At 47.8% G+C, this 27368-nt stretch overlaps 1 protein-coding gene across 1 annotated transcript in view; it reads right to left on the minus strand.

Annotated features, from left to right (window-relative positions):
• Nucleotides 1-27368, minus strand: part of SREBF2 (sterol regulatory element binding transcription factor 2) — a 61449-nt gene that overhangs the window by 14925 nt on the left and 19156 nt on the right. The window contains exons 2-11 of the mRNA XM_077914320.1: nt 20637-21056; nt 19437-19618; nt 18445-18591; nt 16763-16984; nt 14987-15101; nt 14584-14765; nt 12145-12337; nt 11326-11507; nt 8473-8749; nt 5720-5889 (exon numbers count right to left, since the gene is read on the minus strand). Of these exons, the coding sequence (XP_077770446.1) occupies nt 5720-5889; nt 8473-8749; nt 11326-11507; nt 12145-12337; nt 14584-14765; nt 14987-15101; nt 16763-16984; nt 18445-18591; nt 19437-19618; nt 20637-21056 (2090 nt within the window). The remainder of the gene's footprint in view (nt 1-5719; nt 5890-8472; nt 8750-11325; nt 11508-12144; nt 12338-14583; nt 14766-14986; nt 15102-16762; nt 16985-18444; nt 18592-19436; nt 19619-20636; nt 21057-27368) is intronic.

The raw sequence follows: 27368 nt of genomic DNA on the forward strand, positions 1-27368 counted from the left end.
TGTGTGTGAGAGCTGGAGTTTAGTGGTTTGAATTAATAAGACATATAAATCCTGGGATATAATCATCTACAGTATAATTTCTAGAAGGCAAACTGAAAGAATAACTTCTGTTGCTCTTTTAATTTTCTTGGCATTATCACTCTATGATAATTTCCCTAAATTCTTTTTTTTTTAAGATTTTATTTATTTATTCATCACACACACACACACACACACACACACACACACACACAGAGGCACAGACACAGGCAGAGGGAGAAGCAGGCTTCATGCAGGGAGCCTGACGTGGGACTCAATCCTGGGTCTCCAGGATCACGCCTTGGGCTGAAGGCAGCACTTAACTGCTGAGCCACCTGGGCTGCCCTAATTTCTCTAAATTCTACAGACACCAGAATCCACCCAAGCTAGGCCTATGAGCCCCCCTTCCTCTAACTCATCTGCTAACTGCCAAACTGAGCAGCCATGTCAGGAGACTCAGAACTGCTTAGATCCTGAGAGCCACCCCGAAGTCCCAATTCCACATTGTCTTCCCACACCAGGCTTACCCTATGGTTCTCAAACTGTGTGCCAAGGTACCCCCAAGCACCACAGGGAGCCTGCAGGTGCACCACTGGATATTTCACATTTCTGAGGTAAATATAGCCGTGCTCCACATGAGTCAGACACCACTTAAACTACTAAGTGGTGGTAGTTTGAAGTCTCGATGTGAGACTGCACAACCTTCCTTTGGATGATGTCATAGCTTCACGAAGCTGAGTTTTTAGAGGCTGTTGTAGTAAAAAGCAAGCTTTGGTGGTGTTACCAGAAGTTGGTGGTGCTACTCTGATTTCAAGGCTTGAGAAGGTTTGCAACACCCAACAGGCACATGTATATACCCCAGCAATTATTTACAGTTATCAAGAATAAAAATACAGGATGCCTGGGTGGCTCAGTGGTTCAGCGTCTGCCTTTGGCTCAGGTCGTGATCCCAGGGTCCTGGGATCGAGTCCCACATCAGACTTTCCACAGAGAGCCTGCTTCTCCCTCTGTCTATGTCTCTGCCTCTCTCTGTGTTTCTCATGAATAAATAAATAAAAATCTTTTAAAAAATAAAAATACTATTTCTTCTTTCAACTTTGTGTCTCTTTATTGGCTACTAAATTGTTAAGATCTAAATGTGTATTAAGATGCCTGTACATAACTAATTAATAAACAGAACAGTTAGGTATTTCTTTTAGCCCAGGGCAACCATGTAAAAATTACTGAGGACACAAAGGGTGCCATGAACGGAGAAAGACTGGGAACCTCTGGTTTAAACCATCTTCATAGAGGCCAGCCTTCTGCTTGCCCTCAAAGCCCGACTCATCTGCTAGCTGACTGAATTCAGCTGCATTTGACTGAATTCAAAGTTTCTTCCTCTTTAAGTACTGTCTGGGTCTGCTAGTCTGGCACCTCTCAAGAGAAGCCAACAGATGAAAGGGGTGGTTACTTTCCTAGAAATCAGTTCCTCTTCTTTGTCCACCTTACTGAAATGCAAATCTGGCAATACCATCGGTGTTCCAGATATTTATGCCCTCTGAGCGAGCTTGCCACTTTGAGAGATTTCACCTCAGGGGAGACTCATACAAGTGGGTGAGGAGAGTGTGTGGTGACACTGCCGGCAGCACCGTAACTGCATCTATTAGAGGCAACTGAACATGCCCCGGCAAACGTGCTAGAGTACCAGGTACCTCTCTGTGGAGTAAGGAGGTAGCAAAGAAAGAGGCCCACGGCTCATTGTTTGGTTGACAAAGCAAGTGGCAGAACAGGGTTTCTGGTAGGATCACATATTTTTTTAAAGATTTATTTGTTTATTTATGATAGACATAGAGAGAGAGAGGCAGAGACACAGGCAGAGGGAGAAGCAGGCTCCATGCCGGGAGCCCGACATGGAACTCGATCCCGGGACCCAGGATTGCGCCCTGGGCCAAAGGCAGGCACCAAACCGTTGAGCCACCCAGGGGTCCCCTGGTAGGATCACATTAAATAGATAATGCGTGTATGTTAGTACATGCAAGGAGGAAACTCCGAGGAAATACACAGTGACTGCTTACCCTTTGTTAGACACATCAGATGTTTTTGGGGAGAGGGGCTCATGGGCAGGGACAGTTTCAAGAGCACCATCTTCCTGATCCTCGGCTGCCACACATATACCCTCCTCAAGCAGGCTGAGTCCCTCTGAAGCGTAGCTGCGTCTTGGCAGTAAGGACAGTCAAAACCCCGGGGGGGGGGGGGGGCTTTCAGTATGATAGGATGATCTCAACATTTATAGGGGAAGGTAAAGGGCATAAACTAGTCACTAAAGCTAGAGGGCTGACACTTCCAGATATCAGACACATTAGAAGACTCAACCATTAGGGTGTGTGGTGGTGGTACATCCAGAAGCAGACTCGTTACACATGGGCACTTGATTTATGACAAAAGTGCCAGTTGGTCCAGTGGGGCAATGACAAGCATTTTAATAATAGAGCCTGGGGCAGGGAGATATCCATATAGGAAAAAAAGTAGATCTTGCATCTCTACCTTCACCTCACACAAAAGTCAATTCCAGGTGGATATGGGTTTGGGTGTGGAAACAGAAAGTACAGCGACTGGCGAAAAACCCAGTAGAGTGTCTGTAACTGAGACAGGACAAAAATGCACTGAACAGGACAGAAAGTGTCTGTGATAGGAAAGACTAAACGTCTGATTTCACGAACATTAACAACTTGTGCTCATCAACGGACACCATTAAGAGAGAGATTAGGCGGGACCCCTGGGTGGCTTAGTTCCTTGAAGGTCTGACTCTTGTTTTCGTCTCTGCTCATGATCTCAGGGTCGTGAGATAGAGCCCCAAGTCAGGCTCTGTGCTCAGGGTGGAGTCTGCTTGAGATTCTCTGCTCCTCCCCCCTTTCCCCCACCCCCGCTCTCTCTCTCTCTAATATAAATAGGGGCACCTGGGTGGCTCGGCTGGCTAAGCATTTGACTCTTGGTTTTGGCTCAGGTCATTATCTCAGTGAGGAGTCTGCTTGAGATTCTCTCTCCCTCTTTCCTCTCCCTGCTCGTGCTCTCTCTCAAATAAATCAATCTTAAAAAAAAAAAAATCTTAAAAAAAAAAGAGAAACTAGGCAAGCACAAGAGGGAGATACACACAAAGCACATATCCAACAAAGGATCAAAGCCAAAATAAATAACCTTGAATCAATAGACAGACATGTAAAATAAACAGGTAATACACTTGAACATGATTTTCACAAAAGAAATTATCCAAATGGCCAATGAAACGGTGCTCAACATCATTAATGCCCTGGAAATCACCAATGAAAACCAGAAAGGCCAGAAATGATACTATCATGTGTTTGGAGAGGATGTAGAACTGGAACTTTCTTTCATACACTGCGGGAGGAGTGGCAACTGGTACACCTGCTCTGGAAAACTGTTAGGGGGCAGCCCAGGTGGCTTGGCGGTTTAGCACCAACTTCAGCCCAGGGCCTGATCCTGGAGACCCAGGATCAAGTCCCACGTCGGGCTCCTTGCATGCAGCTTGCTTCTCCCTCTGCCTGTGTCTCTGCCTCCCACCCCCCGTCTCTCATTAATAAATAAAATCTTAAAAAAAAAAAACAAAACTGTTAGGCGTTGTCTACTGAAGCTGAACATACGTGTAACCACTGACCTAGCAATACCATCTCTAGAAGTGCAATCACCTGCTCACCAAAGAACGAACAGGGATGTTCACAGCAGTGCTGTTCATAGTAACCAAGAATAGGAAACAACTCAAAAAGTCCATCTCTAAGTCTAGGCACAGAATGGAATACCGTAGAGCAATGAATCTTACACACAACACTGCGTGAAAGCAGCTGGACACATATACTACATGCTGTGTGACTCTCCTATAACGTTCCAACACAGGCAAAATACCTAAGTGATCCGGATGGTGGTTACCCTGGTGGGAGGCCTTGGCAGTAGGGGGAGTGTGCTGACTGCAGGGGGCCCAAGGGATGCTTCTGGGGTCCTGGTTCTGTTCTGTTCTTGATCTGTCTGCTGGCTGTATGAGTATATTCACTTTGTGAAGTCACTGAACTGTGTACTTAGGATTTGTGTACTTTTCTACATGGATATTATACTTCAGTAAAATGTTTACAGAAATAACAAATAAGAGGCAGATTAAATTATGGTGCCAGAATTCAGAATAACAGTTATCTTTGTAGGGGGCAGTGTGAACAAAAGCCCGTAAAAGCTTCTGGGGGTGATGGGAAGTTCTACTTCTTCTTTCAAAGATTTTATTTTTAAGTAATCTCCATACCTAATGTGGGGCTCGAACTCACAACCTGAGATCAAGAGTCACGTGTTCTACTCACTGAACCGGCCAGGCGCCCCAGAAGTCCTACTTCTTGATCTGGACAACTGCTGTTACATGGGGGAGTTCACTTTGCGAAAATTCAACAAACTGTAAATTAAAATGCTCACATTTTTCTATATGTGCATTGTATTTTGATACAACTAATGTCTTCGAAATGCTTTCTGGGGGCAGAAAAGTTACAAGTGGGATGACATTGACCCAGAGCACTAGGACAGACAAACAGGATAGGGAAGCAGCCTAGCCCACACCTCCTGCTCTCAGCCTAGACTAACCTTGCCCAGAAAAGTCACCCTCACTTCCCTAAGCCTGGGTCAAGAACAGGGTGTTCTCTGGGCAGAACAAGAAGCCTCATTCCTAGTCTGGATTCCCTGCCAGACTGTGCGCTCCCTGAGGACAGGGTGAATGTTCTGCTCTCCACTGCATTTCCACTCTAGGGAATGCCTGGTACGGAGCAGGGACTCAGTGACATTTGCTGAATGAACATCATTATCTAAGGTCCCTGAAACAGGACTGAGACACAGAGAGTACACTGGGCTTCCTCATGCCCTCTGTCACCTAGATGAGGGTGACACACTTCAGGAAACATCAGTGTCACCACAGGCCACGTTCCTATTCATCAGCTCATCGGTGCCATTCTGGAGATAAGGCAACAAATGGAGATGTCATCTTTCTGTGCTGAACATGGCTGATGCATTCAGCAGCCTCCTCGAAGCAGGCACCGAACAGAATGTGCCTCTTTCCGCTGAAGTAAGAGAAAGCCTGAGGTCAGCAGATGCTGTGAGCTAGCTGATAACAAGGACTGTGGATTCGCCAACAGTGAATTCCCAAGGCTGGCCCTATGCCAGGCACAATGGAGGCGCCTGAAAACAGCTGTTCCTGCCCTGGGGCTGACCTGGGCTCCTCCAAGACAGGCACCATTTTTCATTTCAGGACTCAGAGTGCTGGGATTACTATAAGGAATGCAACTGCTACCTTTGGTATGAGTAAAAACACCAAGAGACACAACCAGAAAATGTCAAAAATTTTTATGACCACTTGGAAGAGCAGGAGAGTCATATATTTAACCCCCTGAATATGGGTCACTGTATCACTGAAATCAATCTTCTTTCTTCAGGCACTGAAATGTCTGCTTATGCTTCTAAGGGCCAGGAGGGGTTCTGTTGGTTTTTTGCTTGTTTGTTTGTTTTTTTGTCTCTTTTGTTCAGTGCCTAAATATTTGTGAAACGACCCACTGACTGGCTATCTAACCCTCTAGGTAGTCGGCCCCCAAAGGCAGAGCCCACACCCATTTTTGTATCTTAGCTCCTGGGCAGGGAAGGGGGCTTCATGCAAGTCCCCAGAAGGGAGCTGCAGGGTACTCACCGCCAGGAAGCCAAGCTTGCCTCCACACTGGGTCTTGAGCCCCATGGCGGCAGTCAGATGGATCTCAACCAACGTGCTCGGTGGGATTTTCTCCTCTGCACATTCTGCCAGGTTCACGGCGCACAAAGCCATGTGTACATCTGAACAGGCGGATCCCGCAGGAAGCTTCCCTGTGGCAGGCAGAAACAGACACTGATGTGGCTGGATTCCTCCAAACCAAGCTTTTTTTTTCCTGTTTTCTGTAGTGCCATTGCAGCAAGAGCACAAGGACGGAAGAAAGTGCTTGAACTCTGTCATCAGATGGTCCTGGATGGGATGCGAGGCTCTGAGACCAAATAGCTGTGTGCTCCTTTCCACCTCACAGGTTGTTGGGACAAGTGAAAATGTATGTCAAGTGCCTGCCACGTGGCACATGGGCTGTGGAAATGAGAGCAATTATGACTGCAGGTCGTTGAATGGGACTCAGGTAGGCACTTCCACACTTTCCACATTCTGCTGAAACATCTTGCGTCTCCAAACATGGAGAGAGGTAATATAAATTAAAAAACAAAACAAGAGAAACCGACATGAATTTCTTTTCACTGTAAAAGAATGCACGGTATGTAATAAGCACATCCCTTTCCACGGGGGAAATAACACAAATCGGCGCTGATGGTGGACACGTCTTGGGTGAGCAGGTGGATGGCTAGAAAAGGCTTCCTACATGCTCCCGCGTGAGGGCTGCAGTCATGTGGTGTGACCCTGAAGGCAGGGGCCAAAGTGCCCCTGCACGGGTATGAGGGCCCATCGAAGCCATGAGGCTTCCACACTGTTGAGCTCGCTTTGGTCCTTGCTACGGGGCTGGGAAGGCACCAGGGCACACGAGCTTTACTGAGGGAGGCTGCGCTTCGGGGGCGGCCCCTTGTCAAAGGTCCAGACAGTGGCCACGTCAGGCCTCCTGACCTCATCAGCCCCACGTTCTTCCCCCCTGGGGCCACCCTGTCTCCCTCATCTTTCTATCAGCCCCTACATTTTGTTCTGCACAGACATCAGGTATCTCTCTCCCCAGGAGACACCAGCTGGCTTTCTCTCTTCAGGAGAGGGAGGCTGGGCGGCAACAAGGGGATCACGTTTTAGTCACCTGTCCTCTCAGTGCCTTGAATAAAGCCAGGCCCACAGAGTGCTCAGCAAACGTGGAGGGAATGAGTGATGTGAACTACTCCAGCTGGAACTCTCCAGAACATGACAGCTGGGAGAACACAGGGAGGGAGCTGGTTCCATCCCCCAAGGGCACACTGAGAGGTCAGAGAAGAGTGATGCACGGTCTGCAGACAAGGGCCCTCTGCTGGAAATCACCATGACCCCAGGTGTGAAAACCCCACGGCTGGCCCCACAGGTCCCATCTCCCATTCATGTCACCTGGGGCCTGCTAAGGCCCCATTTCTGGGCTGCAGCTCCCTCATCACCAGGGCACTTCCATCACCTTCCTAGGACCACATCCCACTGCTGCTTTCTGACCTTCACTGGATATCCCCATGGCAACCTCCCTTCTCAAACCCTCTGACTTTGCTTCCCCAACACCAAACCTCTCGGGCAGCCTCTACCTGACTTGCCCTTGGCCTGCACGTAGTATGTGGTGTTTTCTGGGTCCCCTGAAGGTCCCCTTCACCAAAAGCCTCTCATCAGCAAACTCCGTTTTCTCACTGTAGGCCAGAGACCAAGCCCTATTCTTAGGCTGCGGAGCCAGCACATCCACCGCCGCTCATCATTCTCCACTAAACTGCTCACCTTCTCCCTGGAAAACTGCTCTTTGGCCTGTTTCCCTCACCTTTATTGGCAGTAACACCATTTCCCCAAACTCTCAAGCAAGAAACCAGGGAACCAACCTTGCCACTCCTTTCCTGCCCCTCTCATCCCATGGCTCCCCAAGTCCTATCAGCTTCTGCTCTCTCTCCTCCTGTCACCTCTCGTCTCCAGCTGTATTTGCTCCTACCTGGACTCCCTGACGCAATCCTTAATCCTCTCCACCCACCTCCTACTTGCCAGCAGAGTGAATCCACTCTCGTCAGAATCTGATGGTGTCATCACTGTCCGAATGCTCCTCACTGCCTGGCTCCCATCACCCTCCCCTTGCCTGGCAGCTGGCTCCAGGACAACTGAAATATTCTTCTCAAGAGCCACCCCAGATGGGGTTCCTCCCTGGGAACATCCCTCTGCCTGGAAGGCACACCCCCTTCCACACGGCTGGCAAACTCAACCCATCCTGTTATACAAAGCCAAGACTTTCCAGAAAGCCTTTCCTGAAACCCTCCTCAGCAGTACACCCCTGCCCTGCAACTGAAGCCCGATTCTTCTCCTACCTCTACCACACTAAATCATAATTCACTTGCTGACCTGCCTGCCTATTAGCAGAGCAGCAGATGAATGAAATAAATATTTCACTGAATCTAAGATGACATCAATTTTAAGTCTACTATTAATTTAAGAACCACTAAGGAAAAAACAGTGCCAACTCAACCATACCATGCCACCATATAAAGAACATAGCCTAAACGTAGAGACATTAATGTGAAAAGATGTGCATCTTAAACTGATGGGCTACAGTAATGAGCCACCTTTGTGGCCATGGTTGTGGGTGGAAGGTCCGTCCCACTGTTCTAGGGCAGCAGTGGGAAGAGGGCTCTGATGGGCCAGAGAACTAGCAAACCCAGCCAAGGTGGAGAGACGGCATCGGGCACCCTGAGGCCAGCCAGGAAGCAGTGGCCACCTCTCACCAGTGATGTGCAGCTGGTGCAGCCTGTGATAGGCCAGGGCCGCGTCCCGGGCGCTGGCCTTCGCCTCGTCCTCAAAGCCTGCGGTGGTGGCCGGGGCAGCCCGCCGGTGCTGGAAGACCTTCTTGAGCAGCCAGCGCACCAGGCGCAGCTTCTGCAGGCTGTAGCGGATCACGTTCCAGGAGAGGCTGCAGGCCAGGTCCAGGCGGGAGGTGGGCAGTGTGCGGCCCAACACCGACAGGCAGGTTTGCAGGTTGGCTGCAGCAGCTGCAAAATCCCCCTAGAAAGCAGCGAGAGGCGTGACATTCACTGGCCTTGCTGTGGCCTTTTTATTTTGCTTTATTTTTTAAATATTTATTTATTTTAGAGAGAGAAGGGCAGAGGGAGTCAGAATCTTAAGCAGACTCTCTCTGCTGAACTCAGAGCCTGATGCGGAGCTCAATCTCACGACCCTGAGATCATGACCTGAGCTGAAATCAAGAGTCGGACGCCTAATTGACTGCATCACTCAGGTGCCCCTTTTTATTTTATTTTCATTTTTAATTTTTAAAAAGATTTTATTTATTTATTTGAGAGATCACGAGCAGGGTGAAAGGGCAGAGGGAGAAGCAGACTCCCCGCTCAGCAGAGAGTCTGCTGTGGGATCAATCTCAGGAGCCTGGGATCATGACTTGAGCTGAAGTCAGACAGACTGTACCACTCAAGCACCCACCTCTTTTTATTTTAGCAAAAACTTTTACTTTCCCTTCACTCCCTAGTTTACCAGAGTAATACATGCTCATTGAAGAGTCCAGGAAAATTCATAAAGCTAAAAAAGCTAAAAAAGCTAAAACAGTAAAAAGAAATCACCTGTGACCTTACACCCCAGGAAGAATGATAGCTGACATTTACACGTATTTTCTTCTCGCCTTTTACTAAATTGGGATTGTACTCTGGTCTACGTTGGAACAAATACTACTCACAATTTCCCACAGTAGCTTTACACATAAGATGATAAAGTGGATATAAATGATCATTTTTCAGGCTAATGTGATCTTTTAGGCTTTTCGGTTCTCAAAGTGTGGTTCCCGGAACCAGTAGCATCAGCCCCTGTGATCTTGTCAGAAATGCAAATTCCTGGGCAGCCCGGGTGGCTCAGTGGTTTAGCGCCACCTTCAGCCCAGGGTGTGATCCTGGAGACCTGGGATCGAGTCCTACTTTGAGTCCCACTTCAAGTCCCACCTAGGGCTCCCTGCATGGAGCCTGCTTCCTCCCTCTGCCTGTGTGTGTCTCTCTCTCCCTCTCCCTCCCGCCCCCCTTCTCTCTCTCTCTGTGTCTCTCATGAATAAATAAATGAAATCTTAAAAAAAAACAAAAAAGTAATGCAAATTCCTGGTGCTCTAGCCTGACCCTGCGCCACCTGCTGAATCAGAACCTCTGGGGTTGGGGCCCTCCAGGAGATTCTGTTGCCTGCTAAAGTCTGAGAACCACTGTTTTACACAAATACCTGGCTAGACTACTATAACCAAGGATCTAGATAAACTACTCTTGGCCAGCCTGAGAGGGTCTAGTGGAGAGTCTATGGCCCTGTACTGAACACCTGTTTCATCACTGGCAAACAAGGAGACTGTCCTCTCCCTTCCCCTGTCCTGCAGTGGGCACACCTGTACTTCCTTCTGGCATCACTACAGGAAGTGGTCAGTGCAGGGGCAGCACCTCTCTCCTGGCTGATGAGCAGCTTCCAGCACACTCTGGTCCCGACCCACCTCAGCCTTGCCTCCCGGTCCCTTCTCACCCCACTTGTGAGCAACATGGCTCAGACAGAGGCCACCACAGCTCCAGACTCCCCCACCCTGGTGTCAGTGTCCCATCACCTCCTCTCCACTTTACATCTCAAATATTTCTGGAAACAGTTTTTCCTTTCAATTCTGGGCTCTTGCCACCTCTCCTCTGGTCTATTCCAGGAGTCCCCAACTTACTTCTGTGCCCCCTCATGTACCCCATCCTTCACGCAGCTGCCAGAGTAACAATCCTGAAACATGGACCTGAATCTGCCTCTAGGATATACAGCTTGGAATGCTTTTTTTTCTAGGAATAGTCTCACTTCAAGGGGTAGGCCCCTAACAATGACATCTGTATTCCAGGTGCCACAGCCCTAGGCATGGCTTACAGTTCCAGGCTGGTCAGTCTGGTTCTCTCTGGTGGCCATGGCATCCTGTAGGAGGGGAGAGCCGGCCTGTGGTTTACTGAAACTGAGGACTGTTCTGGCTCTTGTTTCTCTGAGATGTGACGTTGAACTCTTCTTTCGATGCTGTGAGTTGCCCCAGAATCCTTCCTATAAATTCTTTGTTGATTTCAACAGAAAACTTTCAGCTAATTTTTCTGCTCAATAACCTTCCTGGATTTCTCCAGATAACTGGGAAAAAAGCCCAGTTACTTCGACTACTAACTCCAATTTGGGCCAGAGATACAATATCAGCCTGAGACCTCATTTGTCCCAGATATATCCTGCACTCTGGACATACCTGTCTACCTGCTGGTCTCCAAGTACCCCATCTATTCATGACTTCTCCACCTAGAAGGTCCTTCCTGCTTCTGACCGTGTGGCTCAAGCCCCAGATCCTCTTGACCAGAACTCGTCCCTTCTGTCTGAACTCCCGTAGAACTTTACTTTTCCTCTGTCATAACCCAGACTATAAATTGATTATCTCGTGTTCATGCAATAATTTACACATAGAAGTCCTCTCCTCTGCTGCCTATGACCATCAGGGGCCAGGTCCCTTCCTACTCTTACCACCCACAAGCACCTACCACAGGGCATATTTATATACCAGGGTATTCGATATAAGTTGCTGAGTTATCAGCTGCAGAACTTACCCTGGCGAGGTCCAGGTCGGCCTGCTTCCGGTGTCTCCAGAAGGTGACTGAGGAGCGTGAATGTGGCCGGATCACTGGCTCTCCATGGACCAGCAGCTTCACAAAGACGCTCAGGACAATCACACCATTTATCAGCCATAAGAGAAGCGTTGGCATCATCCAATCAAACCAGCCCCCAGAACCTAAAAAGGAAGGTCTCCACTGAGCCCATGAGGAACGGCCTCCTAGAGGAGCCCTAGGGGACTGCAGGGCATCTGACTAACCCCCAGCATTTAACAGGTTAGAAGCCTTCTACCTCATTTTCAGAAGTGTGTGTAACAAGATTGCTTCATTTAGTAACAATGTCTAAATGCTTTCCATAAGAATAAGACATAACCTGAATCCACACAATAGGCAAATCTGGAACAGTTCTGTAGCCTAAATAGGAGCCCCGTAGCCCCTATCACTATGGAACTAGGTACCATAGCTAGATAACAAAGATAGCAAAAATCACCGTCAATCAAGGTGGGTTTGATTAGACCACTGATTTCATGACTCGGACAAAAATATCACATCTCCTTCAAATAGGTACCCTCCCTTCCCTTATCCCCAACCCCTATAATAATAGAAGTGTAGGTTCCTGATTTCTTCTGTTCTTACTGACGGAGCTTGGGTGTGCCCTGTTACTTCCAAATAGGGACTTATGCCAGTCCCTATCAGGCCTGCTACAAAAGCCCTTTGGAACCTGGTGGATAAGCTGAGCAGTTTGTACATATAGGGCCCATCTCCTGTCACAGCTGCCCACCCACGCTTGGGTGGTACAAGGGGTCCTCTGCCTACCTGACTCAAGTGACAGGATGCTGCGGCCAGAGCCGGAATATGGGTGCTGGTCAGAGCTGTGGGCCCCTCCCCACTGCAACAGGGCAGTCAGGGGGTTAAAGGAGAGGCAGAGGAAGGTGAGCACACAGAGCAGAATCCGAGAGCGGTCCACCATGCCCAGCGCCACGGGAGGAGAGTCTGGCTCATCTTTGACCTTCAAAACAGGGCCAAGAGGTTGGAATTAAATACTGCATGGGTTTTTATAGCATTTTGCTTTTATATGAACTGGAGGCAGACCATGAGATTTAAACTTGAGACTACAAAGTCAGACGGGAGGGCAGCCTGGGTGGCTCAGCGGTTTAGCACTCACTGCCTTAGCCCAGGGTGTGATCCTGGAGACCGGGGATCGAGTCCCACATCAGGCTCCCTTCATGGAGCCTGCTTCTCCCTCTCCCTGTGTCTGTGCCTCGTTCTCTCTCTCTCTCTCTCTCATGAATAAATAAATCTTAAAAACAAACAAACAAACAAAAAAACCAAAGTCAGACAGGAAAAGCATGGGACACAGGTAAGAAGCCCATAGCTCTCCCTCCGACTGCTTCTCAGACACTGGAACGCTCATCCTCTTGCCACCTGGGAAAAGAATATGTTCCGAAGACCAGAGGGAGAGGAGTCCTGTTTATAAAGGAGAGCACAAAAGAGAACGTTCTGCAGGATTCTGTTTCTGTTTTTTTTTTTTTTTATAAATGTTCAATATCTTTTTTTTTTTAAGTTTTTAAAAAAATTTTTATGTATTTATGATAGTCACACACACACACACACACACACACACACACACACACAGGCAGAGACACAGGCAGAGGGAGAAGCAGGCTTCATGCAGGGAGCCCGACATGGGACTCGATCCTGGGTCTCCAGGATCATGCCCTGGACTGAAGGTAGTGCTAAACTGCTGAGCCACCGGGGCTGCTCTTCTGTTTCTGTTTAATTCCATAACAGGCAAGCTAATCTAATCTAAAGTGACGGCAATCAGAGCAATAGCTGTCTGAGGCTGGAGAGGGGTGTGGGAACTAACTGCCATGGTGTATGAAGGAGCTCTGTGGGTGATGGAAGTGTTCTATATCTTGATTATAGTGATAGTTATATATGTGTATACCCTTGCTTTTCAAAACTCCTCATACTGTATGCCACTACTTCATGCTACTGTAAAATAGGGGTTTTATCTCATGTAAATTAAACACCAACAGACCTGATTAAAGACCATACAACTGGGGTGCCTGAGTGGCTCAGTCAGTTGAGCGTCTGCCTTCAGCTCAGATCATGATCTCAGGGTCCTGGGACTGAGCCCTATGTCAGGCTCCCTGCGCAGTGGGGAGTCGGCTTCTGCCTCTCCCTGCAACTTGCGTGTACTCTACTCTCTCTCATGGTCTCTTCTCTCTCTCTCAAATAAACAAAATTTTTACCAAAAAAGAAACAAAACAAAACAAAACAAAAAACCATACAACTTCAGTATGGATCTATTTACAGGAGTTTGCCTGTGGTAAAACCAGGAGGCTGCTTTTCTTCCCATCCCCGTCCTACAGAGGGAGGACTGGAGAAAGGAGCCCTGTCTGCCCAGGGTGCCCAGAGAGAGAGGCAGGGAGGAAGGCTGGAGCCAGATCTCTCCCAACTTCCAGTGTGCACATACTACACCACTCCTTTTCAGTATTTTAAAGCCATCTGAAAATTTCTTCTGATGACAGATGCCTAGCTAATTCAATGTATACATCATATGGCCTTCTGTTACCAAACAGAATCACATTTACAAAGTATTTCACAAACAGAGCTTCGTCACTAAGATTAAGAACATGATACTATAAACAGTTTGATCAAAAACTCAGGCTAGAAGGGAAGTTTGTGCTTTTGAAGTTAGAAATTGCCAGTGGCCTCCACGGGTTCCCAGGACTACTAGATCATTAGGCTTGAGCCTCTATTGGCTAATTCCATTAAACCACAATTGCCAGGGGCTTTCTTTGACGATGAAAGGCCCTTGGCTGGAATGTTATTTGTTAGACTGGAAACTGTAATCATTTCCAGAAGAGGGCCCAGAGGCAGCCTTGCCCTAAACCAACCGAGCAACATCAAAAAATGGTCTTGCCAGGCCCATTATGAGTGAGGGATGTAATGAGGCGCCTCCGGCAACTCCTAGCACCCGCATGACAGCTGCTGTGTGTTCCCATTCTGGATCTGGCCCTTATTCCTCTCAGATGGGCTCTTTCAGCAAGGACCAGTTAAACTGGACTACACTGAACCAGTTAAGTGGATTTTGTGGGGGACACAGTAGGACCTAATTTCACAGAATTCCTATTCTCCTGCCCCAGTCCTCTCAACACCTGGCCTGCCTCCCTATCGGCAGCTTCTCCACAGTTAACTTAGGAGATATGGGAGAGATTCCAGGGATCAGAGGATTTCAAAAGCTCATACCTTTGCATCATCCAACAGAGGGCTTCCTGGCTCGGAGTCGATGGAGTAGGGGGAGAAACCAGCCTGGGACCCTGAGTCAGAGGCCGGAGGGGACATCAGAAGGATATTCTGATTGAAGTCTTCAATCTTTAGCTCCACATCATTGTCCACCAGGCTGCCTAGGTCGATGCCCTTCAGGAGCTCTGCAAAGAAAACCACATCTGGCAAATAGTCTGTTTGTAAAGAGCCCCCGCCTGGGTGCCTGGACCAGGGCTGAGCTGGGTAAGGGGCACATGGTCCTTGCTTCTGCTTCACCCCCAAAGGTACCTTGTACACAGCATCCGTGGGCTCTCCCCAGTGCCTAGCATAGGACTTCTACAACCAGAAGGCCTGATAACCCTTCTCTCAATGAGCACACACTCACTGTTTTTCTGATTTGCCAGCTTCAGCACCATGTTCTCCTGGCGTAGTTTATGATTGACTTGCTGCAAGTACTTGATGTAGTCAATGGCCTTCCTCAGAACACCAGACTTGTGCATCTGGGAAGGAAGCCAGGTAAAAACACAGTGGCATCACTGCAGGTGGCACAATGAGAGTGGGGAGGCCAGAGCTCATGGGGTGAAAGCATGGCTCCGGACTGAGATGCTGGGCTCAATCACTGGTTAGCTGTGCTACCCAGGACAAGTTACTCAGCATCTCTGAACCTCCTTAAAATGAGGATAATGATGATACATGAATCATGAACTTGTAGTGAGGGTAAAATGAGATAATACATGTACAGAGAGTAGCCCCCCGATCAATAAATAAATATTGTCACTCCTCTTTTCTTTTTTCTTTTCTTTTCTTTTCCTTTCTTTCTTTTCTTTCTTTCTTTCTTTCTTTCTTTTTCTTTCTTTCTTTCTTTCTTTCTTTCTTTCTTTCTTTCTATTATTATTATTATTATTTTTTAATTTATGATAGTCACACAGAGAGAGAGAGAGAGAGAGAGAGGCAGAGACATAGGTAGAGGGAGAAGCAGGCTCCCGGTGGAGCCCGACGTGGGATTCAATCCCGGATCTCCAGGATTGCGCCCTGGGCCAAAGGCAGGCGCCAAACCGCTGCACCACCCAGGGATCCCTCTTTTTTTTTTTTTTTTTTTTAAGATTTATTTATTTATTCAAGAGACACACACACACACACACACACACACACAGACACACACAGAGGCAGAGACACAGGCAGAGGGAGAAGCAGGCTCCATGCAGGGAGCCCGATGTGGGACTCGATCCCAGGACCCCAGGATCACGGCCTGAGCTGAAGACAGATGCCCAACCGCTGAGCCACCCAGGAGTCCCTAGTACTCCTCTTTCTTATAATAATCCTAGAACCAAAACAAACTTTAAAGAAAACAACTGACAAAAAACCGGAGCACTGTTGGATAGCCATCTTAAGTTATGTTAGCACATTTCAGATCTATAGGCTATGAGGAAAATCAAATTTTCTTTTAAAATAGAGATGATAGGGCAGCCCCGGTGGCTCAGCGGTTTAGCGCTTGGGGTGTGATCTTGGAGACCTGGGATCGAGTCCCACGTTGGGTTCCCTGCATGGAGCCTACTTCTCTCTCTCTCTCTGCCATGAATAAATAAATAAAATCTTTAATAAAATTTATAAATAAAATAAAATAAAATAAGAGATGATGAAGATAAATAGGTAAAACACAAAAACAAATAAACTATGTGACAGAAGACACATTCACTGAAAAACTCAAAATAATGAACAATCTATTTCCTCTATTTGCTGTTGGTTAAAGACCTGATCTCCATTTTCTTTCTTCCCTGCAAGGTAAAAATATTGCTAACCACCCATGAACACAATTAAACATATGCCAGCAACACCACCAGCTGATTCCAAGGTACATACAATCTGCACCTGACTGCCAGTGAGCAGTAGGCAGCCCTCCACCTGGGGTCCTGGGATCCATCATCACCACAGAGCAGAGTCAAAGGTCCAGCCAGGTTGCTACCTTCCCAAACCCAACAGTTCCCTTATGTTGGTTAATATTTTATAATCTTGAAAAAACCCCAAGATGCTACAGAAAGAAAGCACCTCTAACCATCCTTACATTCACTCACTTGGACCTGGGTTTTCCTAAATTCCTAAGGCAAAGATAGGTAGATGGGGAGATGATGGCCAATGAAATACCGTAATGCTTGGCACCCACCTTGGCATCTGTCCCCATGACCAGGTCCTTCAACTCAATGATTTTGTCATTAATAGAGGAACGATACCGCTTCTCAATGATGTTGTGTGTCGTCCGCCTCTCTCCTTCTTTGGGGGGCTCCAGCTGCTTGACTCCCCCAGGCACCTGCTTGATGGGCACTTTCTCTTGCCCCATCATCACAGGCATTGTGGTCAAAATGGTTCCATTGCTGCCCACAAGAGTCTAGAACAGGCACAGACACAGAGCAGAATTAGCCCATGGTTAGTCTGAATGAAGCAATCCCAGAACACAAACCTGCAGCCTTGGCCATGTGGCCTTGCCCGGTCTGATGCCCTTCCTGGCTGGATTAACTCAGGCCCCAAGAAACCTCAGGAGCCACAGTATCTGAGTTACTAAGCCCCATTCAGAACCGCTGTCAACAAATCACACCACAATAGGATTAATGTGGGTAAATATATTTTAATCTTTGGTCTCAGGGTAGTTGAAAGATTATGATTTCTGCTTTGGTGTCAAACCATTTAGCCACCTCTGAGCTCGCATAAAATGTACCATATCATTCTGGCTCCAAGGCAAAGTTTCTCCTGGTGTAGGATACATCTCTTCCTCTCACATGACGGTAAAACCACTTGCTGCCTTTCCTTATATAATTTGGCCATCAACAAGCACAAGAGCAGAACAAATAGAGCCATTCTACTGAGTAAACAGGCCAACTGTAGAGGCTCCTCTTTCCTCAACTCTGCTTTCCCCTCTCTGTTTCTATTTTTTACTCATTTTAGCTTTATTTTCAAAAAATGGCTTCAATATCCAAATGGCTAACGAACAAATAAAAAACCACCCAACTTCATTAATCACTAAGAAATAATTCTCACATAATAAAAAAATACACATTTTAAGTATATAGCTTGATACATTTTTACATAGGGATATAATGTATGTAACCAAGATAACCCAGACCAAGACACAGACGATTCCTATCCCCTTAGAAAGTTCTCTTGTGCCTCTTTCCAGTTCTGTCTGCCCCTTCCCCCTCTGTGATCACTGCTCTGACCTCTATCACCACAGCTTAGTTTGGCCTCTTTTAAAACTTCATATAAATGCAATCATCAGCATGAACTCTTTTGTGATAGGCATCTTTTGCCCAACATACTATTTTTGAGGTTCAGCAGTCATATGTATCAATAGTTCTTTTTGTACATGTGTTATTTCCAGTTCTTGGCTCTTATGAATAAAGCTTACTTTCAAATTTTGATCACCTATTACTCTATCAGACTCTCTTGCCATAACATACCAAAGTGGCTGTGACCCTGCAACCCAAGGATGGGGGCCTTCCGTGTCCCTCAACTTATAGCCCCTCCCTGCCTGATGGGTCTAGGGTCCCTCAGAAGTCAAACCTCCATCAGCAGGACCTAAGAGGCGGACATTCCTGTGTGGAGCTGCTACATGGGAACCGGGGACCCTCTGCTAGTCCTCTCTCCTCCCTCAGTCCCTAGTACTCCCATATAACATGCATTGATGGTACTTCTCAAGGCAGTGGGGAGGGAACCTAAAAGGGGGTGATATTTGCAATCTGACACATTCCATAGAGCTTCTGCACCTACCCACTCTGTAGAGGTTTTGTTAACATCTCTGGGGCCTAACACCTCTAGGAAAGGAGGGGGTGGAGGGAGGAAGGCAGCTCTTACTGGTACTTGAAGGGCAGCTGTCTGGATGGGGGTGGTGAGGGCGGTGAGGGCTGGGTTCTGGACTGCGGCCATGACAGGGCTGCCATCTGTCTTTAAGGTGGTCAAAACAAGGGAATCTGTCTTGATGATCTGAGGCTGTACCAGGACCTGGACAGAGAATGAAGAAAAGGAAAAAGGAAGGCAGTGTTATTTTTTTTCTTTTGCTTTAGGTTCTTTCCCTCCAGGAAAGAAGAAAAAATAACATTTCCCTAAAACCAAGAACACAACTTGATGACAAGGAGAAAGAGTATAGCTAAAGAGGGTCTTGGATTGGAAGGCTGGAAGGCTTCAAGGAGAGTAACGCCAGGGCCTGGCAGGGGCAGAGTCTGGGGATGGAGGATGGGACAGAGGGCTGATTTTCGACAAACCCAGCAAAACCAAGAACAGGGCTGAGAAGCAGATAGGGGAAAAAAACCTGCGTTTTTTTTTTTTTTTTTTTTATAGATAAATTACCTTGTTAGTGAGAAACTACAATCCACCGTAATACATAAATTCAAGACATTTTGGCACATCCCTTTCCAGTTACCCATGACCGGGGTAAATAATCCACCTCCAGGGCAGCCCGGGTGGCTCAGCAGTTTAGCACCGCCTTCAGTCCAGGGCGTGATCCTGGAGACCCGGGATCCAGTCCCACGTCAGGCTCCCTGCATGGAGCCTGCTTCTCTCTCTGCCTGTGTCTCTGCCTCTCTCTCTCTGTCTGTCTCTCATGAATAAATAAATAAAAATCTTAAAAAAAAAAAGATTAAAAAATAATAATCCACCTCCACTGGGACTGTGCGAGGGCCAGTGTACCTCCACAGATGCCATCCCAGCTAGGTCTCCATGCCCAGCTCACCACGGCCTAAACGCTGCTCCCTTACACTCTGTTGGTCCTTCTTAGTATGTATACCACATCTTCAAGACCAGCCCCCAGCCCCACCCAGCACCCTCCTGAATCCTCATCGGCTACCTACCGGGACCTGTTGCACCTGGGGTGCAGCAACTGTCTGTACCGTGGCCGGGGCGAGGGTCTGCAGCGTGCCGTTGGCTGTCTGTGTCAGCACCCTTTGGGCCTGTACCGTCTGCACCTGCTGCTGGATGGTGACTGGCTGCACCTGGGAGGATGTCACTAGGCTTTGGACTTGAGGCTGAAGGACTTGGGAGAAGAGGAGGGAAAAGTCACACAGACGAGGAATGCATTATGTCACTGTAGCTGCAGTAGCCACCTCGGATGGGGTGCCTTAGAACGAGCCCGACTCCCCACCTGCTGCTGAAGAAGATGTACACAGCCATTTACAGGCTGGTCTAGATAACAAGAACATTCCATGGGAGCTGCATCAATTTCTGAGGGAATGAGAACAGATTATTTTATTACTCTGGGTGAGGGGTGGACGTGAGGGGAGCTTAATCAGCAAAAGACTGCACCCAGTAGAATTGATAGATACAGAGAACCAACAATTCCATACGGCTCCATTGCTCCTCGTGGAAGGAAGAGAAAGTGCACTTTGGGATGACAGTGCATTTTGGGATGACAGTCTCAGCTTTTTGCTTTGCTGCCTCTCTGTAGGCCCTAAACCCTCAGAAGCCCACTGAAGAACTTTAAGATCCTTTGAAATTCAGAGTAATACTAATCCCACCTGGGGCTCCCCCAAAGGGTCCGAAAACGGATGGAGGTCTGGAGGGAGGTCTGCCGCAAAGGCACTGGGCACAGCCCAAAGAAAGTCACTCACTAGCTCACCACACACTGAGGGCCTGCTGAACGGAGATATAGCACCTGCTCTAATTCATAGTCTCTGTAGTGGCTGCTCAGGAGATGTTTGCTGAATGAATAGTTCTCAACTTCGAGGTGCCAAGATCTGGCTGTTGTTCAGGTAAGTCTCTAGACTCACTTTATTCAAGCCTCTAGCTCCAGTTACCAGCACGGCCCTGCACCTGCTCTGCTTGTTCCATTCTTTGACCCAATATCCTTGAAGCAGGCACAACAGATATTAGGGTATCTGAAGAGGCAGAGTGTGGACTATCCCCACACCACGGTCCTTGTTGCGATTACCCAAAACTCAATCAGAAGAGGACCAAATTGCCGATTCCATCATCCCCAGAGAGGGATGTGGTTGCAACATGGCACATAAACTTTTGAACCAACCAACCACCATCATCTCTGACTTCTGAATCACCTTGAAAGCTGGTGGCTGCATTCTGGTATATCAAAGGCTGCTGGATGATCCTCGTCTGCGGAGCGGTGCTGAACGTGGGGGTGATCATTACCGTCTGCTGCGGCAGCTGGGCCGGGGGCGGGGCCGGGGGCTGGGGGCGGGGCTGAAGAACAGGCGTGGCCCGCGGCGGGGTAGGGACCGTGGTGGGGGGAGCCTTGACCTGCAGGGCGGGAGCCTGCGGGGAGGCGGCGGCGGGAGAGAAGGCAGGTAGCGGGACCTGGCTGAAGGACCGCGACATTGCGGGGTCCCCCACTCCGCCCCCAGCACTGCCGCTGCCATTGCCGCCGCCGCCGCCGCCGCCGCTGGGGAAGGAGCTACACAGCTGCTCGGAGAACAAGTCAGGGAACTCTCCAACTTGATTGCTGACAAACTGCAGCATCTCTGGAAAGAAACGAAAAGGAGTAATTTTATTGCCATCCAAAATATCTATTAACTTCCAAATTTGCTTAAGAAACTGAGGCATGGGGGCGCCTGGGTGGCTCAGATGCTTAAGCGTCTGCCTTGGGCTCAGGTCATGATGTGGGGGCGGGGGCTGGTCCTGGGGTGGAGCCCATAGTCGGGCTCCCTGCTCGGTGGGGAGTCTGCTTCTCCCTCCGCTCCTCCCCCCACTCCTGCTTTCAGGCTCTCTCTCAAACAAATAAAAAATCTTAGAAAAAGAAAAGAAAAGAAACCGAGGCATGCAAAGCTAAAGGCTTTCCCACGAGCACAGCAGAAATGGGTCAGGAGACCCTCACCTCCCTCTCAGGAGGAGAGCCTCCTGAGCTAAGGTGGCCAACCGAAGAACAACAGGTCAGGATTCATCTGTCTGATGTTCTTTCTCCCCACCCCACCTCCAGGCCCTTTCCACTAACTTTCCTGATTATATCAGGCCAAACAAGAGCCACCCCTGGGCTAGGTAAGTATTGCTTTTGGAGGTTATTGCTGGTCTCGTTTTACAGTTGGGGACACTGGGGGAGGAAAGTGGGTAGTCTCTGTCCTAAGGATTTCAAGCTCAGTAGCCTCAGGTGTGAGGCCACCGCCAACCCAGGACTGCTCCCCATGACAACGCATGGAATCAGGAGGTCAGGAGGTCTGGCCAGACCCTAAACTGCTCTCACCTCAGGCAGCCTTCCTTCCTCACCACAGGTAGCCTCTGGGGCTTCTCCCCAGAAAGCGCATAGCCCTGGGCACTTGGCACTGTTGGTACCCTCAGAAACACTCAGGGATGATGAAATCAATAGCCTCCAAGTCCTGGAACTTCAGGGGGTGGAGTGGATGGAAAGATCATAATGGAAGTCCAGAACAGGGAAATAACTTGGCCAAGGTCCTACAGCTCATCAGGGCACAGCAAGGACTAGGACCAGTTCCTTGCCTCCCAGCTTCAGGCTCTTCTACTGCACCAAGCACACTCACTGCCAGAAGGTTGGGGCAGGGCAACCCCGGCCCTGGATTCTGTGTTCTAGAGGGCCCACCCTGGCCATGCGCCTTCTCTCGGGGCAAAGAGTTGTGGGACCACTGGGATATGTGTTCCAAGTACCTGGGATCCCTAAAGTTCCTAGCCCAAAGGGCCCCAAATCTCTTCCCCTAGTTCACCCTTAAATTTACCAAAACCCAACTTAATCCACAACTAAAATTCATCTCTTGTGACTCTTGCCTCCCCACAGGGCTGGTCCCCATTAGAAGTCTGGAACCTTGGCTTTCTCATGGGTATTTTCAGACCCAAGGTTCTTCACACTGCTTCCATTCCCTCCCCTTTCCTCTCTAAGACATTCCCAAGGAGCTGCTGCTTGTTTCTGAACTGTACACCCTCCTCTCTAAACATTCAAGGTCGCTCGATGCTCTGACTTAGCCACCAAAACACCCCAAACCAAAAACAAACAAAAAACACACCAACTCTTTTCATTCTCCCAAACCTTTACCAGCCAAGTCCATCCCACCTTCCCAGGTCTCTAACAGTGTGTGGACGTGCATATGCATGCACATGCTCCTGTGTGGTGGTAGCGGGTTGGGGCTATGAAGAGTCCTGTGTTATGCAAGCAGAAAGCTACTGGGGGTTTCTAGGATGACCATACAGGACGACTGAAGTTTAGCAGTTCATTACTTCCAGCGTTTCATCAGTTCAGCCTGCTGACAAAACAGCATCTTATAAGATTAAATGACTATGTAGTAGTATTATTTACCAACACCTCAACACTGCTGTGTCCCCTCGACACTCAGCCTGCTGTGTGTGGGAAGGAGAAATGGGCACATTGCCACAGATATTGTAATTGGTACCAACCAATTCCAGTTCCTTGTAAATGATTAAACTAAGAAATGTCCTTAAACTCAGCACAGAATTTAAACAAAACACACTTTAATGCTAAACAATCCAAGCACAACACAAGATTTATAAAAAGTTTTAAGAAAATGCTTAAAAAAAAAAAAAAAAAAAGAAAATGCTTAAGAGAAACCTAATAACCTGTTGAACTTTCCAGAATGCCCATAAAGTTCTTACCCTGTGGAATCAGCCCAGAGGTGTTTTGTGAGCCAAAAGAACATCAATCCCTGATTGACTGTTTTCATCCATGGAAAGCTAAGGAGGGCACAAGGCAAGAGAGGCCAGAGGCCTGGCAGATGGGCACAGACTTCGGTACTAGGTAGGGTCTCAAGAGGGCAAGTCACCTCTCTACACGCGGGTTTCCTCACCACAAAAGGCTGCCTTAAGAATACTTGGCTTCTTTGTTGTGAGGATTGATGAATAATTTGTGCAAAGTGTTTGGTGAGAGGCAGACCCTTATAAGGGTCCCTGTCAGTGGTAATTCCAGAGCACCTACCGCCTGGGCACTTGGCTCCACTGATCTCATCTAGTTGAGTGTTCTCTAAAACCTTTTGCGGAGAAAGACTTGGGCTGGCATGGTGAAATAACCTGCAGAGGTCCTAAAGCTTGTTCACAAAGCAGGTTAAGAGAATGGAGGCAAATGGGATGCAACGACTTAAAAAAAATAAATCCTTTTCAACCCACACATGACAAGCTCCGGTGGTGTTATCTGCAGCAAGGCAGATAGGCACTGGGCTGAGACGCACAGAGGGGCCCCTTAAGACCAAGCATTTGAAGGAAGAAGTGATGGGAAGAGGCTCTTTGAGCCCCAGCTCCAGCAAGGCAGGTGGGGCCTTCCCAGGACCCCATCTGGTCTGCAGTGACAGAGGAGAGGAGGCCCCACCAGCCAGAACGAGGCCTGGAGAACCAAGATGCCAAAGGCCCACCTCAGGTACAGTTTTGCTCTAAAGCTCCAAGCTGTACCCGTGGGAGTATCCTAATGTCTCGTGTTCCCTGCTCCAATCACTGGAGTGCCGCAATTATAGAGGTTCTCATTTCCTCTGAGAGCAGTGAAACCCAGAAAAGAGAGGCCTGGAAGAAGGCACAAGCTTTATGGGGCTTTGAAAATGAAGTTCCAGATCCTGCATGATGAGCTGTGGTCACTAGAGCGGAAGGCCAAACTTGGGTGGGCCTCCTGGGAGCTAGGCAGGCCACCCTCTGGCCTGCAAATCCTAGCTTACCCAGCAGGGGTGCTCCTGGTAGTTACCCTCCTCAAACAAGCTACAGAACTATTTTTTAGCTGCTTTTTTTTTTTTCTTAAAGATTTTATTTATTTATTTATTCATGATAGACACACAGAGATGGAGAGGCAGAGACACAGGCAGAGGGAGAAGCAGGCCCCATGCAGGGAGCCCAACATGGGACTCGATCCCGGGTCTCCAGGATCACCCTTGGCTGAAGGCCGTGCTAAACTGCTAAACCACCCAGGCTGCCCTTTTTAGTTGCTTCTTGAAGGAATAATTTTGTTGCATCAAGGAAGCGGGGCCCCAAGAAATTACTCCTGAGTTTTGGTCTCTTTAAAGCTTGTGATCAAAATCCGAGACTGCAGCTGTCACCTGTGCATTGCAACCAGTCATGAGCCTCATCCGAAGAAACCCCAAGTTCATGTGCACTTTATGGAGCTTGCAACATGGAGGTAACATCAAGCACTTTGCCCTGCCCAGCTAGCAACATCTTCCTGAGAGGGAGGTGATCTGAAATCTGGGCAGATTAATTTTGGTCAGGAGTATAGAATCTAAAGCCCCCAAATGAGGTAACATAGTCTCCAAACTGCATAGTCATGTCAGCCAACATCCTTTAGCAGGAATTTGCTACCTAGCCCAGGTATGTGCTGAGAGAATGATTTTAAAAAGGTCACTGATGCTCTTGTATTTCGTATTTATTACCCCCTTGTGTTAGATAATTTTTTTAAAAGATTTTATTTATTTATTTATGAGAGACACACACAGAGAGACAGAGGCAGAGACACAGGTAGAGTGAAGCAGGCTCCATGCAAGGAGCCTGATGTGGGACTTGATCCCGGGTCTCCAGGATCAGGCCCTGGGCTGAAGGTGGCACTAAACTGCTGAGCCACCCGGACTGCCCCTGCCCAGATAATTTTTTTAAAAAAGATTATTTATTGGCGAGGGAGAGAAGGATGGGAAGGGCAGAGGGAGAGGCAGGCTCCCCACTGAGCAGGGAGCCCCCATGTGGGACTCCATCCCAGGACCCTGAGATCATGACCTGAGCCGAAGGCAGATGCTTAACCAACTGAGCCACCCAGGCACCCCAGATAATGTTTTAAATAACTACCTTTTTTTTAAAAAATCATAAAAGTAAACTATTAAAAAATTTAGAAAAAATTTAAATGAAAAAAAAGTCCAGCAATTCCACCTCCCTGGGGCATCTACTTGTCAATGTTTTGATATGTCCTTCCTATACACAGGCATGGCTTGCTTGTGCACACAAGCACACGTGTGAGAACAGTTTTAAAAAAGTGGGATCACACTGAAGATGCTATTTTGTACCCTGCCCCCTTTATTTAATAAAACACAGAAAGTATTCAGTGTCAACCACTGTGGATTTAGCAGCATCCTTTGTTTGAGTCCCTCAGTACTGTATTGTAGCATATTGTATCAACACACTAGAATTTATTTATTTATTTTTTAAGATTTTATTTATTTATTCATGAGAGACACAGGGAGAGAGAGAGAGAGAGAGAGAGAGAGAGAGAGGCAGAGACACAGGCAGAGGGAGAGGCAGGCTTCATTCAGGGAGCCTGATGTGGGACTTGATCCTGGGACCCCAGGGTCATGCCCTGGGCTGAAGGTGACGCTAAACCACCGGGCCACCAGGGCTGCCCAACACACTAGAATTTAACCACTTAGTGATGACAAATGGCTGTTTTCAATTTTTTAGCGTTAGAAACTTTTTTTTTTTTAAAGGATTTATTTAGGAGAGAGAGAACATGAGTGGAAGGAGCAGAGGGAGAGGGACAGCTCAAGCAGACTCTGAGCTGAGCACAGAGCCTGACGTGGGGCTTGATCTCACAACCCTGAGATCCTGACCTCAGCTGAAAGCAAGAGTCAGATGCTTAACCAACTGCACCACCCAGGTGGCCCCAGCATTACCAACTCTTACAAAAATCTTTTCCCACTGATTTGATGATTGGGATAAATTTCTAGAAATTGACTGGCTGGGTCAAAAGACAGGTATGTGTGCTTTGGGGAGGATGTAACAACCTATGCTTCTGCCAGCATTTCCCCACATCTGCTTCTGTCATCCAGACAGTGGGGAAAGAACATCAAACTGTTTCGGCTTGGATGAATGAGCGCTAATGAGGTTGGATGTCTCCTGCCAATTTTATTGACTATTTGTATTTCTTTCTTTCTAAATTGCCTGCTCTTGATCTTTATGCATTCTTCTATTGGGTTGTCTCTTTTTACTGATTCAAAAAAATTTCATATACTATGAGTATTTCCTCCTTATATATGTGCATATATCTGCCACACTGTTATTTTTATTGAAGTATGGTTGACATACAATCCACTTTATTTTTCTTTTGATTTGTTGAGAAAAAACAGGGGTGGGCTGGGTGGCTCAATTGGTTAAGCATCTGCCTTCGGCTCAGCTCAAGATCTCAGGGTCCTGGGATCCAGCCCAGCCTCAGGCTCTTTACTCTGTGGGGAATCTGTTTCTCTCCCCCCACCCCCATTTTCTCCCCCCTGCTCACTGCTCTCTCACTCTCAAGTAAGATCTTCAAAAAAATTTTTTTTGTTGAGAAAATATAATGCCACAGTGATTACGTTATCATGCCCTAGCCCTATAACTTGGGGTAAGTTTTACTTTTTTGGGTCAGTTTTCTCATCTATAAAATGGGGTTGAAATTATACTTACCTCATGGGGCTGCTAAGAGAGAGGTTGCATGGAATCTAAAGCACAGTGCCTGGCACTCAGTAGTATCTAGTGCATGTTATTTGTGGCAGGTTTTTTTGACAGTCAGTTTTGCAAATGTGAATTTGTTCCAATGCATTTGGCTATATTAGGGAACAATTTGGGCATGTCACGAATTTTGTGTTTACTTATGCATGAGAGAAACACTAGGAAATGCAAAACACACCCAGCTGAAATGAGCCACATAGGGGTACACAAAATGAGCACAGGTGCACACCTCAAACATCTACCAGCTTTGTCAGGTCACAGCATGTATTATGAATCATAACCATCCACATCTGGATCAGAACTTTCCATCGGACTGCAGACATCCCTTCGTCCATCACCTCACAATAACTCAGAAGCTACAACTTCTAACACTCACTTCCACAAGCAAACCTCAGGTCTTTTTTAGGGTAAGGGGCCCCATTTCTTGTGGTATTTCA

This window comes from Canis aureus, chromosome 11, assembly GCF_053574225.1.
Source record: "Canis aureus isolate CA01 chromosome 11, VMU_Caureus_v.1.0, whole genome shotgun sequence".
Classification (NCBI taxonomy): domain Eukaryota; kingdom Metazoa; phylum Chordata; class Mammalia; order Carnivora; family Canidae; genus Canis; species Canis aureus.